Source organism: Bactrocera oleae, chromosome 2, assembly GCF_042242935.1.
Source record: "Bactrocera oleae isolate idBacOlea1 chromosome 2, idBacOlea1, whole genome shotgun sequence".
In the NCBI taxonomy this organism is placed as follows: domain Eukaryota; kingdom Metazoa; phylum Arthropoda; class Insecta; order Diptera; family Tephritidae; genus Bactrocera; species Bactrocera oleae.
Window position 1 is genome coordinate 6,798,012 of NC_091536.1, and position 16,766 is coordinate 6,814,777.

At 34.7% G+C, this 16,766-nt stretch overlaps 3 protein-coding genes across 4 annotated transcripts; 2 read left to right on the plus strand and 1 right to left on the minus strand.

The window, feature by feature from the left end:
* The first annotated feature begins 927 nt into the window (after positions 1 to 927).
* Positions 928 to 3,337, plus strand: Mau2 (Mau2 sister chromatid cohesion factor). The gene is made up of 3 exons (XM_014229988.3): positions 928 to 1,931; positions 1,996 to 2,623; positions 2,704 to 3,337. The coding sequence occupies exons 1-3, from the start codon at positions 1,145 to 1,147 to the stop codon at positions 3,152 to 3,154; spliced, it is 1,866 nt and encodes a 621-aa protein (XP_014085463.2). The 5' UTR covers positions 928 to 1,144; the 3' UTR covers positions 3,155 to 3,337.
* On the minus strand, positions 3,315 to 6,327 carry LOC106614303 (zinc finger protein 420). Its single transcript, XM_014229983.3, has 4 exons — positions 6,092 to 6,327; positions 4,917 to 6,026; positions 4,422 to 4,839; positions 3,315 to 4,245 (listed from the first exon to the last, which is right to left on the minus strand). Exons 1-4 carry the CDS (start codon positions 6,218 to 6,220, stop codon positions 3,389 to 3,391), a joined length of 2,514 nt encoding a protein of 837 aa, XP_014085458.2. The 5' UTR covers positions 6,221 to 6,327; the 3' UTR covers positions 3,315 to 3,388.
* Positions 6,328 to 6,617: 290 nt separating this feature from the next.
* wkd (TBC1 domain family member whacked) lies at positions 6,618 to 14,946 on the plus strand. 2 transcript variants are annotated; one of them, XM_036373283.2, is made up of 5 exons: positions 6,618 to 6,821; positions 6,893 to 7,081; positions 10,428 to 10,641; positions 10,709 to 11,073; positions 11,668 to 14,946. In XM_036373283.2, exons 3-5 carry the CDS (start codon positions 10,435 to 10,437, stop codon positions 12,224 to 12,226), a joined length of 1,131 nt encoding a protein of 376 aa, XP_036229176.1. In that variant the 5' UTR covers positions 6,618 to 6,821; positions 6,893 to 7,081; positions 10,428 to 10,434; the 3' UTR covers positions 12,227 to 14,946. The 2 variants fall into 2 exon arrangements, with proteins under 2 accessions (XP_036229176.1, XP_014085487.1); XM_014230012.3 differs by having other exon boundaries at positions 6,618 to 7,081.
* Positions 14,947 to 16,766: the final 1,820 nt, after the last annotated feature.

Genomic DNA, 16,766 nt, shown 5'->3' on the forward strand with positions numbered 1-16,766 from the left:
TTGCGTAAATATTGTAGTTATTGTTAATATCAACACAATTTTATTTATAAATAAAGCAATAGTTATATATTTTTATTTAAAACCTTGACGAATTTCGAAATGTAGAAAAGTAAATTTTTGGAATGAAAGACTATGTCAGAAAAAAGGCTTTGCTTGTCGTGCTTCTCTCCAATAACAACATGTTAATTGACAAAGCGTAAAAAGATAACGGGGATATTCGAGCAAGCAAATAACTGCACCAATAATGCAACCTTGTTCTTCTTATGAAGAGACTCAGCTGTTACTTAGCCCAATCAATGCAAATATTTTGCTCGCAATATTGCCGCAGTGATTGAGTTTCGAACATCCCCAACAGTTGCCCAACATTTTGGTTAGCTTAAATTTAAAAGTATGCATTCAACTTATCTGTCAAAGCAAATGTTTGAGGCAAAGCGAAGCGAAAACTTTCAGTTCATTTACAAAAGATGTCGATAAGGTAACACTATATATTGTGTGAGTTAATAGAATTGAACAGTAGGTTAAATATTGAATTAAAGCTATTTCCGCACTGTATAATATAAATTAAATATGTAAAAATGAATTAGGGAAGTTTAAATGGATATAAAATTGATAAATATAAGTATAAAATTCATTGTAAATCGAAAAAATATATTTTAAAAAGTTGAATTTTGCAAATTTAAACGCAACTATCTCGAAAACTATAAGTTTCCCGCAACTACATATACATACATATTCTTGATCTGGAGGATCTCTTCTATCTGCCCATACCCATTTTATTTCCGAAATCCTGGGACAGTATTCTAATGCCAATTCAATTGCAAATTATTTTATTTTATCATTTTCGTATTTATTGTAAAGCTACAACTCTATACACATAGTGAAAATACGGCAACACATAAATGCCAAATGCTACAAGTCCACCACAATTGTCAAATGTGATACTATGGTGAATATATGCTTTGCAATATTTTGATAAAACGAAAGCGATCGGTTTAGTTAATTTTAGTACTATTGTGGAAATATTTAATATTAACAAAAGGCTCAATAATAAGTAAATCTGCGTCAGCAATTTATGATTCCTACGATAACAAGCTGAAGCAATTGCATTTGTTGCTGCTGCTGTTAGTGTGGTTGGTGAATTGAGATGGCATCAACAAGCACTGCTACAGCGCCTTCCCAGGATGCCTGCTATATATCGTTGCTAGGCCTAGCCGAGCATTTCCGTACATCGAAACCGCCAAACATTAAGAAATGTATACAGTGCTTACAAGCGTTGTTTACCTTCCAGCCACCGACAAAGGTGGAAGCACGCACACACTTACAAATGGGTCAAATATTGATGGCCTATACATTGAACACCGATTTAGCACGTAATCATTTGGAAACTGCATGGAAACTGTCCGAGACTTTGGTACATTTTGATGACGTTAAATTTGACACCGCCTCGCTATTAGCGCAGTTACACCTGCAGTTGGAGCAAAATTCACAAGCAAAGGCTATGTTGCGTCGCGCAGTTGAATTGTCGCAGCATAATGTCTTTTGGCATTGCAAATTGTTGTTGCAACTTGCGCAAATACACGCCTCAGACCGGGAGTATTCTTTAGCTTCTGAATTATTAGCCGTTGGTGTAGAGTCAGCTGAGGAGACAGGTGCTACTTATCTAAAAGTGTTATTTCTATTGTCTCGCGCCATGATATTAATGATAGAGAGGAAAACAAACGATGTTTTGGCATTGTTAAATACGGCGGGTGCCATTATTGATAACAATATAACCAATGCTCATCAGAAGGAATACTTGAAAGTGTTTTTCCTAGTCCTGCAAGTTTGCTATTACCTTGCGTTGGGTCAGGTTAAAACTGTTAAACCCAGTTTAAAACAATTGCAAACGTCAATCCAAACTATAATGGCACCCAACTGGCCAACCGATGAAGGTATAATATTATATCTAATATTATGAAATGAAATAACACTTTTTTTTATTATATCTTGTTTCAGCGATATTTGGACAAAACGCATTAGAAATGTTCGTGTGGCTACCTAAAGAACAGTTATATGTTTTGGTATATTTAGTGACGGTATCACACTCAATGATGGCCGGTTATATGGATAAGGCACAAAAGTACACAGAAAAAGCGTTGACCCAAATTGAAAAATTGAAAGCGCAAGATGACAAACCTATATTGTCAGTGTTCAAGGTGATATTGCTTGAGCACATTGTAATGTGTCGCATGGTGATGGGCAATCGTATTCTGGCAATCACCGAAATTGCAGCAGCGCGAGATGTTTGCATTGCATCACCCAATCGAGGTTTACTTCGGCGTCATTCAGCACAACTACATTGCCTACTAGGTTTATATTCAATGTCGACTAGCTTTTATGAGCACGCAGAACGGCAATTCATAGCCTGTGTGATGGAAACATCTGAACGCGACCTGAAATTATTTGCTAATTTGAATTTAGCAATTATTTTTTTACGAACAAAGCGCGAACAGGATCTAAAACAAATTTTGGACACCGTGTCTACAGAGAATACGCACACGCATAGCAGTCAAGCGCTAATGGGCGGTTTCTATTATGTACAAGGACTACATGCGTTTCACAAAAGCAGTTTTCACGAGGCCAAGTAAGTTAGTCAATTGACATAATAACAATTAAAATTACAACCAATGCCATATGGACATTTTGTTTTTTTAATATTTTCAGGCGATTTCTACGCGAGACCTTGAAAATGGCCAATGCTGAAGACCTCAATCGTTTAACATCCTGTTCGTTGGTACTACTATCACATGTCTTCCTCAGCATAGGCAATTCAAAGGAAAGCATGAATATGGTTACACCTGCTATGCAGTTGGCTTCAAAAATACCCGATATTCATGTACAATTGTGGGGTTCAGCCATACTTAAAGACCTGCATCGTATGTCCAAAGATGCATTGCACGAGAAAGAGGCATTTGCCAATCATGTAAAATACTCGGAAAATCTGATTGCCGACCAGCGTAAATGCGTGCAGAGTGTACACCATGCGTTGATTAATTGGTTCAGTTCCGAACCGCCCTCAACTAGTGTGAATATTTTCGATGAAGGTGGTGGTGTTGGTAATAGCGGCTGTTCTGTCGTAAGTGGACAGATGACACAAGTGAGACAATTTACGTAAAGTTTACATCACAAATTCACACATGCATATATAAATAAGAGACGGCTAAAACATTGTAAATTTACCAGAATTACAATCAACTGCGTCACTACTAAAAAATTATAACGGCAGTTGCAACAGCCAAGCAAGTGACACGTATTTAATTGACCAAGTTAATGTATTAAATTTTAAAAAATTACAAAATCTAAGGGACTTTTTATTTATGTATTTATTATTACTTTATTTTTCGAATTGTTAAACTTCCTCAATAGCTAGTTGCACAAGTTTCTCCTCACCGACAGTTGCTACTTCACTACTTCGAAGCGTACCACCTGCCGCCAGCCGTTCCATATCTTCACGAGCGACCGTTACAACTGTAGTTGTATCTTCATTGCCATCGCCATCGCCATCAGCATCACCATCGTCGTCTTCAACATCCAATATGGTAATATTGTAAGCGGATCCATCCATACTTTCCCGTTTGGAAGTATTGAGTCTGTTACGCGTCGAAAGCCTTTTTCCTTTGCCAGCAGTTTTCGCTACACCGGCAACATCTTTCGCTACATGTGTTTTCATGTGGGTACGTAATGTACCCAAATGTGTAAATTTCTCGCCACATACATGACACCAATGATTTCGTTCACCAGTATGCGTACGATGATGGATAACGCAATCCTGTTTCTGTGTAAATGTTTTGCTACACCAGCGACATTTGAACGGTTTTTCACCGGTATGAGTGCGCCTATGATTTTTTAGCGTAAATGATGATGTAAATCGTTTCGGGCATAGATCGCATGCATATGGTCGTTCACCAGTATGTATACGTTTGTGTTTCACCAACGAACTCGATATTGTAAATGTAGCCAGACATTCATCGCAACGGAATGGATGTTCGCCTGTGTGTGTACGCTTATGTGAGCATAGTTCGCCCTTAGTAACAAAAGTTCTCGCACACTCGTCGCATTTGAATTTCTTTTCCTTGGAATGTCGCATTATATGCTGCTTTAAGTTCGTCTTTTGGCTAAACGCTTTGTTGCATATTTCGCACACAAACGGCTTTTCGCCGCTATGTACACGCAAATGATCTTTTAGTGCGGATAGTATGGTAAAAACTGTAGGTAAACAGTTATAAATATGGGTCAATGTATTAAAGAACCGAATCAATAAAAAACATTTAAAAAATAAATAATAATATAAATTAAAAAATAAATAAAATAATAATATAAATTAAAATTAAAAATTAAAAAAAAAAGTAAATAAATAAAAAAAAAGATTCTCTCACACTGACCTTTTTTGCAAATGGGACATTGATTGCGTAAATTACGTTTATGCTCGTCGACCATATGTTGACCAAGTTCATCATTTGTACCAAAAAGCTTGCCACATTCGGTGCACTCATGATCTTGCAGATGTGTTAGTTGGTGTTCCTTCAATGTCTCTTCCGAAATGAAAACGCGTCGGCACTTGTCACAATCAAATGTTGTTTTATTACAAAGATTTTGCTTTTTGTGATGAATTAGCGATCTTCTTAGCGCAAAACCGGCTCCACAAGTCTCACAGAAGTATACCAATTTAGCCGGTTGTGTCTTCTGCACAATCGGTTGCAACGTAGTTGAGATAGTGGTCTTTATAAGCGCCGGATCGGCAATGATTAAATTTTTATCTTCATTATCAATATTCTTCATTTCCGAGTTTTCTAAGGTGTCCTAATGACGTAAAAAAAAAACAATAATAATTTATACCATTATGTACAAAAATTGGGATGCAATAAAATTGGTCTTACTTTTGGCTTAGATGGTTCCTGTTCAGAGTTTGATTCATTTTCTTTGCGTGTTTGTTCACTTCCATGTCGCTTCAATTTGTGTCGTGCTAAACGTTTAGAACTAACAAATGTCATCGGACAATGACAACACTTCAGCTCCTCTTTAAGCACACGAACATTATTTCCTTCAGTTGCTTTTGATGAACGCGTTGTCATTGTGGGCTTTGCTAAGACTTCCGCTTCACCAGTATCATTTTTAAAAATTGTGAAATCGTAATCCTCGGAATGCGTATTCCCATCGCCAGTATTAAATGCCTCATTTTCTTCTGCGGTATAAATAAATCGTGCATAAACACCATCTTCCTCAAATTCTTCATCACAATCTCGTAATTGACTCGTTTCGCTTATTATATTCTCATTATTTACGGTAATGTTTTCGCTTTCGCTTTCATTTTCAGATTGTGAATGGGTTAGCTGATAATACGTAGTTGTATTATCGTTAACTTCTTCTGTATCCTGTACGGCGGCATGTAGTGTCGAATATAATGTAATTCCTTCTGAATTATCGACAATATCCGGTTCATCTGTATGCAATTCCATAATAATTTCTTCTCCATCTTCTCCAACCTCTTCGTATCTTTCATCTATTCGACGTCGCTTGAGTGCTAAAGTGTGATGCACATTATTTCGGCGTTGAAGTTTACTACTTTCGACAATTTCAATTTCTTCGCCAAATTCAACTCCTAAAGTTTTTTCTAATTTTATTTTATCAAATCTTATGGTATTATTTGGTTTCATACGTATAGGGGACGTTGATTTGTTATGTGTTATATTGCATATTGGCGCGGTTTGCACATACCGGTTAGTCTGCGGCACCACGTTTTCTTTTGTTTGTGTGTGAACTGTAGTTAGTTGTTTCAGCACTTCATCATTAGTTTGGACACACTTATTAACTTGTACCACCTTTACTTTTGACAGCTTCTCTTCCGTTTCTTCTGGAGGCGCATCAGGTACCAATTGCCTCAGTGTTCTGCATGAGTTCTCACATTTCAACTTAAATGAGTAGCAACGATTAATCTCGCTAATACAAGATAAACAAACCTTTTCGGGCAGTTTATCTTCCCGTCGTGGCTACACATGGAAAATAAGTCTTGTATAGGAAATCACCAATTAATACGATTTCAAGGGGTACATACCTTGGTTTTAGTAAAATTTCGTAGCATATCAGCAATACATCCACCGCCCCCACCACCATCATATATGGAAAGTAGTGGACCCCCAAGTGCCAAACAAGTACGGCAGATTTTCTCAAGATCCATCGCCATTTCAACAGGTAAAATAAACAAATTAACAGGCTTTAAAGAAATTTTCGTGGTGAACAATATAAAAGAGAGCGTCTAAATTAAATATATTGTAAAACGTCAAATAGAAATCTGACATTTTTACACATGGCCTTGCCATATAATTTTAATATTAATATTGATACTATTACGGTAGTATAATAATATAATATATGAGATTATTTTAACGAGTTGAAATTAAACAAATTTTAAAACATTTTTAATAGATCCATTATTTTATTCATATACCGTACTCTACGTGAAAATAATATATATCAAGCAAATATTCCATTCTCTCGCTGTTTGCAGTGTTGGAAACTGCAAATTATAAAGTTTATACTTATATGGAGCAACCCTGCGACTAAGAAGTTGTCAACTTTGTCATTGCCACAAAGAAAACTGAAAGAAAAGCGAATGAAGTGAATATTTTTAAGTTTGTACAAAATACATCAATTTAATATATATTAAACATATACAAAATATACATATTGTATTAAAAAGTACAAAAAGGTGGTGTTTTGCAACGTGTCCATTTGAAATGATAAAAGGGAATGTCGGATAAAATTCTAATAATAAAACAAGTTTCGTGCGTACCTTTGTAAACGTGAACCTACGCTTTTATTTTCTAATTGGTTTTTAACTTCGCCTTTCTATTAGGTGAATAGGACAGAACAAAAATTCCAATAAACAAAATGAGAAAGTTGCGCACGGAAATATTGACATAAATTCACTACATATAAATAATAGTGTAAGTTAAAATATCCTAAAGTTATAGCAACGAAAAGAACACAAGTTTCTGGAACTAAAAAAGCAAGAAGCGCTCCAGACGTTAGTGTCACAACACAGGTATGTAGGTGGTTATATATATTTTTTTGTTGTTTAGGGGGGCGCTAGTACCACTTTAGGAAAGGGTATATGCTAATGTAAATAAACTCGCGTCAAAAAGACAACGTTATATTCAATTGTTTTAACCTTTTGATTTATTAATGTTGGCTGCTATTATTGTTTTGTATTCGTAAATGCATACGGAACAAACCGTGACGATTATAGGTGGGTTGATATTGTCGAACGATCACTATTATTTGTGGGTGTCTGACAGGTAAACGGGTAGGTATTTAAAAAGCGGAGTTATCGTCTAATAAAATTATCTACAGAACAAACTGTTACTCATTTTTATGCTTTGCGCAATAAAGATATGCGTACATACATATGAACAATATGTAGGGTTCATGTCAACAAATTAAATAAGTCGGTGTACGTAATACCACAACTTGTTTTCTTCAATCTTTATATTTTATGATTAGAGTAAAATTTGTATACCTATAAATGTATATATTGAAAATTTGCCGTCTTGAACTTGTTGTTTTCGGAAAAATGCAATTTATGTACTCAGGTGCATATAAGCACACTGATTTAATTAATATTGCAGCACTGTTCATTTAGTTTTTTTTTTATAAATTAATTACATACATATTTAGAAAAGTGTTGTAAGTACTAACCAGGAATATAAAATTAAAGCAGTATGCAAAATTGAAATTGTGTGTCATTTGTACCATCCCACCTTTCGGCTCTATGGAAATTGCGTTGAAGGCAACCTAATAATAAAACCTCATAGTAAATGCATTAATATTCAAGACGTCTGTTTAGTAAACACAATTAAAGCAACAAGCTTCCTTTTTCGTCTTCAAATTGGCAATTATATATAAAGGAGACACTCGCTTCATGATGTATAAACTATTACACATATGTATGTATGTACATAATTTGAGTACCTACATATGTGAATATATATGTATGTAATGTTTTTATATTATATAATTCGATATCACTGCGGGTGAAGTATTGCAACATTACCACAAAGCTTGATAAGCGTCTGTATTTGTTATACAACAAATTTCACTATACTAAACGCCTATGTCCGATTGCATAAAAAGTAATAAATTTGTATATATTATTATATTTATTTTGCAACGAAGTTTGTAACACTCAGGGACGTAACTGATCAGCATGACGAGTGGACGCGATTTAGCCATGTCCGCCTGTCTGTCCATCTGTTTGTATATACAGGCACTAATCTTTTATTTTTTTTTACTCTTGCAACATGTTGCTATGGAGTAAAATGTTGTTTTTGTTGTAACGGTTATTTAATCGAAAACTTATAAAACGCCATAACTAAGCACTAAATTAAGACGTATATCTGTAATTTGGTACATAAAATTGTGTTGGGAAGGGGCACCTATGGTTGAACAATTTTTCAAATATGGGCGTGGCCCCGCCTCCTAATAAGTAAATGTACATATATTTCTCCTAAACCACTTAAGCTATATATCTTAAATTTGCACAGAATAAATATTGTAAATATATATATACATATAAATATGTGAAAATGGATAAGATCGGATGATAACGCCGCCAACTCTCTATATAATGGTTTTTTTAAAAACTACTAAAAGCGCGATTTAAAGGAACCGTTATCAAAATTGGAAGATAGGCGTAGCACCGCCCAGATTTTGGCGAAATCATATATCTTCCAAACTACTTGATTAATTTCTACAAAATGTGGTACATAAAATTATTTTAACAATCCCATCTCACAATGAGCTAAATCGGATTACAACCACGCCTACTTCCTATGTAGCACAATTTTAAATTCCATACGATTCATTCACTTTCCAGTATACAAATCAAACACCAAAGAATCTATTAAGACAAGACTCTGTACAAATCGTGCTTTTGAGGTATACCATCTAAAGTGTAAAATTGTCAAAATCGGACCATAACCGCAGTTACGCAATTTGAGGACCCTAGGTTCTGGTGCTAACTTTTTACCGGAAATAACGGTCAATCTGTGAGATATATTATTGCGATTCGTAGAAATTCTCTTCCTGATAATAGTATGCAAGTATTTAAAAAATACATTTAATCTTTCCTTATGCCCTATATACCTACCTTATCAAAATATTTTCGAACTTCCGGTTTACTTTATACCGCATATATCGGTTAATATGTGAACTATTTCAATAAAACTAAGTGTATGTGTTTTCCTTATAATGCTTCACCTTCGTGCCAAAAATGAGTAAAATCGGGTGAAAACTTGGCCTAGCCCTTATATAACAAATCACAGAATTTTCAATCATCCGGTTTATTTTACTCCACATGTATGTTAGTGATGGTATGTGAGGTACCTTAATGAACAAGAGGGAGTATTTTATTCTGTTAATAGTGTGTTATATTAACAAAAATAGACAAAATAGGATCAAAATTCGTATAGGGTCGGCTCGTATAGCTTATATAAGATTTTCAAACTTCCGGTTGGCCTTAGGCCATATATATATCAGTCAATATGTAATATGCTCAATAACCAACTCCCAAATACTACCTATATTGATTTTCGTTATTCTAACAAACCTTATGCCGAACATGTCGTTCAATGTGTGTATTATATATATATTTATAAAATTGTTAGAAAATATGATCTCAAGTATAACTCAGCAATGTCAAAATTAATTCAATCAGCCCATCCCTTTCTCTGTCTCCAATATAGCCTATATAATAATTTTCGACTATCCACCTGACAAAATGTGTTATACATGAACAATATGAACAAAATTGTTTTTATAATATTGAGAGTGAAAACTTAAATATTTACATAAACTGTGGTAAAATTTGCTTATATAATTCGGAATATTACAACAGAACATTCTACGCCCTTTGAAATATTTTGCGGCGCAGTTTAATGTTTCTGTCGCTGCAGCCGAAAGACACAGTTAGCAGTGGGAGGTAGTACTACAGATGCACACCATCAATTTGAATTTAGCATATACATACATGCATACAACACAAACATACAACAAATGCATTTATATGTGAATACATTTGTCTATTTACGAATGATTCAAAATTAAATGACTTGAATTGATTTATTTCTAAATATGTATTTATTTGCGTGTATGATGCACGTTTTCTAAAATTTACAAAACCTACACTATCTTTAGGTATGTTAATTTATTAAAATGGCGACTGGAAATGATATATGCACATATGCATACATATATGTATATTTATTTTAGAATATTCATATACATATACATATATATTTAAGCATTTATTAATATTTAATAATCAATTTTAATTTTATATAATATATAAATCTGTACAAATATGCAATTTTCAAATACTTATTTTTTTATAGTTTACAAATGGCGACATCACCACGTTCCGTTGACACAATATCACTATGTTCCACCGTTTCCAGTTGCCCGGATCGCAACGGCTTTTATGGTGGCTTTCAGCGCACAGAAAAACCAAAAGAACCACTCTCAAAGGCACAAATTATTGCAAGAGAAAAGAAGTGGTTGTATATGATTGATAATTGGTCATTATATATGTCCAAAAATTACAAAAAGGTGTGTGCTTTTTTGAAGTTGTTTAATTTATAAAAGTAACATTAAAGTTCCCTTTTTTAATTGACAGATTCGTGATCGCTGTCGCAAAGGTATACCAAAATCGGTTCGTCCACGTGCTTGGTTCTATCTTTCTGGTGCTTATTTATTAAAAAAGAAAAATCCTACTGTCTACAAAGAACTACTTGAACAACCCGGTAATCCACATGTAATCGAAGAGATCAAAAAAGACAAACATCGTCAATTTCCGTTTCATGAAATGTTTTTGGATGAGGATAAAGTTGGACAAATCGAATTGTTTAATGTATTAAAAGCGTATTCAATATACAATCCGAAAGTGGGCTTTTGTCAAGCGCAAGCGCCCATTGCTGCCTTCCTGCTTATGCACCTACCGGCAGAAGATGCGTTTTGGGTGTTTGTTAGTGTTTGTGATGTGTAAGTTAAGCGTTTTAAATTATTATTAAAAAACAATTAAATTATTAGTAAGTAATAACCAAATTTTTAGCTTATTTTTCTGGTATATTGTTGCTTATAAAAAAACAAAAACAAGATAAACGTTAACTTCGGTTGCTCCGAAGCTCGAATCCTCTTCACAAGTAAAAAAGTTTTCCCATACAAGGACTAGATTTTGGTCTTTCAGTTTATATGGCTATATGCTATAGTGGTGTGTTCTAAAATTTGGAGATATATTGTCAAATAAAAAAAAATTTCCATACAAGTACTGAGTTTGATCTTTCGGTTTATATGACCATTATATGCTTTGAAATTTGTTCAAATTGTGTAGCATTGCTTTAATGGCGATTTTTGTGAAGATATCTAGTCAAATATAAAAGTTTTCCATACAAGAACTTGATTTTGAGCGTTCAGTTTGTATGGTAGCTACATAAATGTTATAGTGGTATAATTACAACAGAACAAAAATACATTTGAGATTAATTTTACTTTAAACATGTAGTGCTTGCATTTGCTTCATAACCTCTTTGTACATGCATATTTAAAATTATTGCTTTTCTATTTTTTTTTTTATAGTTACTTAGAAGACTATTTCATTACTGGTCTTGAGGTGCTGCAAAATGATGCTGGCATACTGGAGGGGCTCCTCAAAAAAACCTGCCCACCCGCATACCGACATCTGCAAAAGCACAAAGTCGAACCGTTACTCTATATGACCGATTGGTTTCTATGCGCTATGACAAGAACATTACCATGGGAAACACTGTTACGAGTTTGGGATTGCTTTCTCGCCGAAGGCATACGTGTCATCTTCAAAGTAGCACTAGTGATAATTGGTGCTTCACTAAATCAACACAAAGTTCGTAAACAGTGTAATGGACTTTGTGAGACATTAGAGGTGCTGCGCTCACCACCTGAGCATGTGCTCGAAGAGGATTTCATTATCAATAATATACAAAGGCTAAATTTACGTGTCGAAGATTTCCAAATCGAACATACGCGACAAAAAAATCGACGAGCCAAACAGAAGGCTATGCAAGAGGCAGCTGCAGCGACGACGGCATCCACATCACACGGCAGTGCTGTGAGTAGCAGTAGTAGTGGTGTTGGCGGTAGTAATGGCTATAGGCTGTAATGTTAGCTAGCACAAAGTGCTTAAAACCGGCAAAAGTGGAAAATTGTGTGTAAATCGTAGAATGAAGCATATAACCCACAGCCGAGTTAAGTGAGGAGGTCTGACTTTGCACTAAGCTATGATGTGCATGTATGTAGTTGTTAAAGTTTTCCGTCCTTTACTTGGTTGTGGGATTGTTTCGTCCCTTTTGGAAGCAATTTTTTTCAGGGTGCTAAGCATTCACACTCAAAGTTGTTTTTATTGATAATATTCTAGTAGATAAGCAGTGAACAGAAATATAAATTGAATAGAAAACATAATATTAAGATATTGAAACGACTAATCAAGAAATTTTAAAATAAACGCACAGTATAGAGAAAATAATTGCGAGTTACAGGCAAGTCTAACAGTCGAAAGTACATACACACAATTATACAGACACTACATTAACAACTAACAATTCGATACGCAGCAGTTGTCATGCCTTGATCTTTTATTAGTTTGAAATGTCGAATATCGAAGTAAAAATGCACAAAATATATTGCATCAATTTTCATAGTTAATTATAGACAATTAGCGAAATTTACCTTATGAAAACACATGTGGGAGCTAAATGACACACTATTTGAAAATATTTGAATACAAATATTACATATCAAATAAAGTATAAGGGCAGACAGAGCACAATGCACAGGCGCTAGCGTTATGTGCAACTGCAGAGTATGTTCAAAATTTCTCATACTTTCAAATATGTTTTGCATTCAGTCACATAACGACTAATTTTATTAATTGTCATTTGGTATACTCGCAATCGGCATGGAAAATATATATAATTGCATACTGTGCTTACTAATGCTTAACTGTATTTTTCGCAATTCAGTGCAAATAAAGTATATTCTGAGTTGAAAAATTTAACTTTAACTTTGGTCATTCCAAAAAGTTTATGTCTTCGTATGTTTTACTGTAACATTTTGCGATACGAATACAAATTTTCGTATTTCACTCACCAACAGTGTAATTTATAACTACAAAGTAAAAATGATTAATGAATTATTATTTAAACGATATGTACAATTAATATTATATGCAGCTATAAAGCTCTCATACATATACATACATATATATATATATTATTAATTAAATTCGTGCAATTTATCTGCTTACCTTCCAAAGGCATAAAAATGATTTATAAATTAAGTATTAAATATTTATGTTATTAAAACTTCTTATTTTACTTATCGTTGTGCAGCTAGACAATTTTTTTTTGCTGCTTAAGTTATAATTTATATTTAGGTTTAAGGCAGCCATACAATAATTTAAATATTCTTTTCGAATTCATTCGTTTTCGTCCGAAAAAAGTTTTGCTTTTACATTTGAAAATGCAAAGCTGTCTAAAAAGTATAACACTTTGTTCAATACACATCTAATAACTTTTTTTCAATCTAAACTTTACTCTAAATACACATTAAAGCACAAAATTCAATATTTTCTAAATAGAAGATGAAGCTGCATACATTCACTTACATAAACAACGAAACTTTAACAACATAATTTTTTAAGCAAAAAAAGGCAATTTATACCAAGAAAAAAACAATTTATATTGAAAATATACAACATTGGCATTAATTGACTGGTTTCACAATGTCTTTTCCATAAAATTGTAATAATAATAATATTTATATATATATATAATATATTTAATTTGTGTAAGAAATTGCAACACTATATACAAGTATTCATATCGTTATGTTCATAACCACACAATTTATTAAACGAACTTATTAAAAGCTTTATTTATTAACGGACACAAATACATAAAGATTTGTATATGTCTGGTTCTTCCAAATTTTCACGAACCCCCCACAAATAAAAATAAAAATACAAAAATTATTGTTCAATAAATTTTTTCGTGTATTGACGTCAGGTTTGGGAATTTTTTAATTAGAAAATCTATTTTTTAATGCCAAATCGGAATTAAAAATTTAGTTTCTAATCCAAGATGTTGGACTTAAAAATTAAATTTTCATTCAAGATGTTTGGGATTAAAATTTGAAAATTAAATTTTTCAATTTAATAATAAAAATCAATTTTTTTTTTAACCTCAAACTTCTTAAAATCTTAAAATAAAAATTGTTAAAACATTAACCGTTTGAATGGAGTATTGAAGATGATGAATTTGTGTGAGCACTAGTTGAATGTAGCAGAACAGGAAGTACGCAAATGCGAAAATATATAATATAAATTCTGAAACATTTGATTTTTAAATTTTTAATTATAAGCTTTGGATTACAATTATTTTTCAAACCGGTATTTAGGATAAAAATTGAAGTTTTAATTTAGCTGTTGGGGATACAATTTTTTTCAATTCCGTATTTGGGATTCAATTTTCTATTTAATTTTAATTAGCTCATTAAACAAGCAACGGTATGGGTTTGAGGTTGAAAAAAAGTTAGTTAGTTAAAAACTACACAGGATCTTACAGAAATCATACACTCTTACTGCTAAACTCGAGTAAAGTAAATATAACACATTTTTGCCCAACCCCCCCAAAAAAAATGCCCATAAGGAAACACAACACTGAACTCTGTATGTACTTTCGAAATTTACAATTTTTAAAAAATAGAATACTACAATAACTGGTGATGAGTAAAAGAATGCTTGTAACCGCGAATTTTTAATGAAATATGTATAAAAATGAAGTTTAATAAAATGTGTAAGACTTTGGAAAAACATATATATAATATATTGTGGTTTCTTTAAAAAAATATGTATTGTTAACTTATAAAATGTATAGAAAGATCTATCTACAAAATTCATATGCACAACACTATAGTACAATGCATAGATGATTTAGAAGACACGCAGAGAGGACTATGATAGTACCTAGACACCCGAGACAAACCCGACTCCTACAATTTAACTGCAACAGACTCCAGAGCATTCATGAGCTGGGAACGCTTATCGTTAGATCGTCGTCGATCTAGGAGATAGTTGCATTCATGAGCTGGGAACGCTTATCGATAGCTGCGGTCCAAGAAACCAAGTTAAACAGCCGCTCAGATCTTCTGAGTTGTGCAGGTTTCAACGTTATGCGTAAGGAACGCGAGCGAGATAATGGTGGAGACCTAGCCTTCATACTGCACAACACCGTGCAATATCGTCTAATCGATGGTGACATCGACCGCAGGGATACTACCCTAGAAAGTCAGGGTATAGCTATACGGTCAATCAATGTCGATCTTGAGATATTTAATATATACATCCCCCCGTTACATGTTGCCTAAGAGGATATCACCCGAACATAGGTGCGCTACTTCGTGGTGAAAACCGTTTGGTGCTTGGCGACTTTAACGCGCACCTTTGGTACTCCTGCCTGTCAAACGATCGTAAGGTGTCGAAACGGGCGGAACAGATAGACGATGACCTATGCTAACTCTCGCATCAGACTGCCTGCCCATAATTATCTTGATCGAAAAACCTCCCGACTTCATTTCTGTGGACAACCGCACCACAAAGCTCACTATACCGGCTTCACAGAATTTATCGGGAGCACCTTCATCGCACTACCCATTCCAACGGACGTCATCGTTGCGCGCGCGTCAATTCCGCAGGCTGCAGCTACCGCTCGTTTCATACCGGCTGAAAGAATCGCGGAACTCCGCCCCAATTTCCCAGACGAAGCAGCTGTTTTAGACAACGAGCGCGATACCTTACGCCATGCCGATCCCTGTGATCCCCGAATAAGGGATCTCAATTTGGAGATTCGGCACATGGTAAACCAACATAAGCGGACAAAATGGCTAGAGCATCTGAAGTCCTGCAACCTCTCAACCGGTGTAAATAAACTTTGGACGGTTGCTCAAAAGACTGCGCGCCACTTCATTTCACCGATGGGGAGGTTTAGAGTGTCATCAACAAGGCAAAATCGTCCAAATCTATTGACACTGATGGAATAAACATGCTGATGCTAAAACATCTAGGCTCGACGGGGTAAGTTACCTCACCAAGGTCCTCAACATGTCGCTGACCACTCTTCAAATATCCGATGTGTGGAAAGTCGGTAGTGTGGTCCTACTACTGAAACCTGGGAGAACCGCAAACAAAAGGGCAATATTATATTCCGATAACTCTCCTTTCCTCAGTAGTGAAGGCACTTGGGGCCTTGCTACTTCCGATATTCTCACACCACTTAACTCTAGCAGACCACCAGCATGGCTTCCGAAAAGTGCATAGCATCTGGAAGTGTTGGACTTTTCAAAAGCTTTAGACACAGTAAATCATGCAACGCTACTTGAGGACATCGAACAATTCACGCTCCCTCCAGGGATGAAGAGGTGGCCTATGAACTACCTGAGCGTTCAGCATTCATTCGTACTGTTTCCAGATCAAAATTCCAAGCTGAGAAGAATTAAACAGGGTGTCCCGCAGAGTGGTGTTCTCTCCCCGCTACTGTTTGACTTCCATATTTCAAAACTCCCCCAACCACCAGAGGGAGTTTCCATGTCCTCTTACGCTGATGAATGCACGATATTGACGTCGGTGGACACCGTCGATGGCGTTT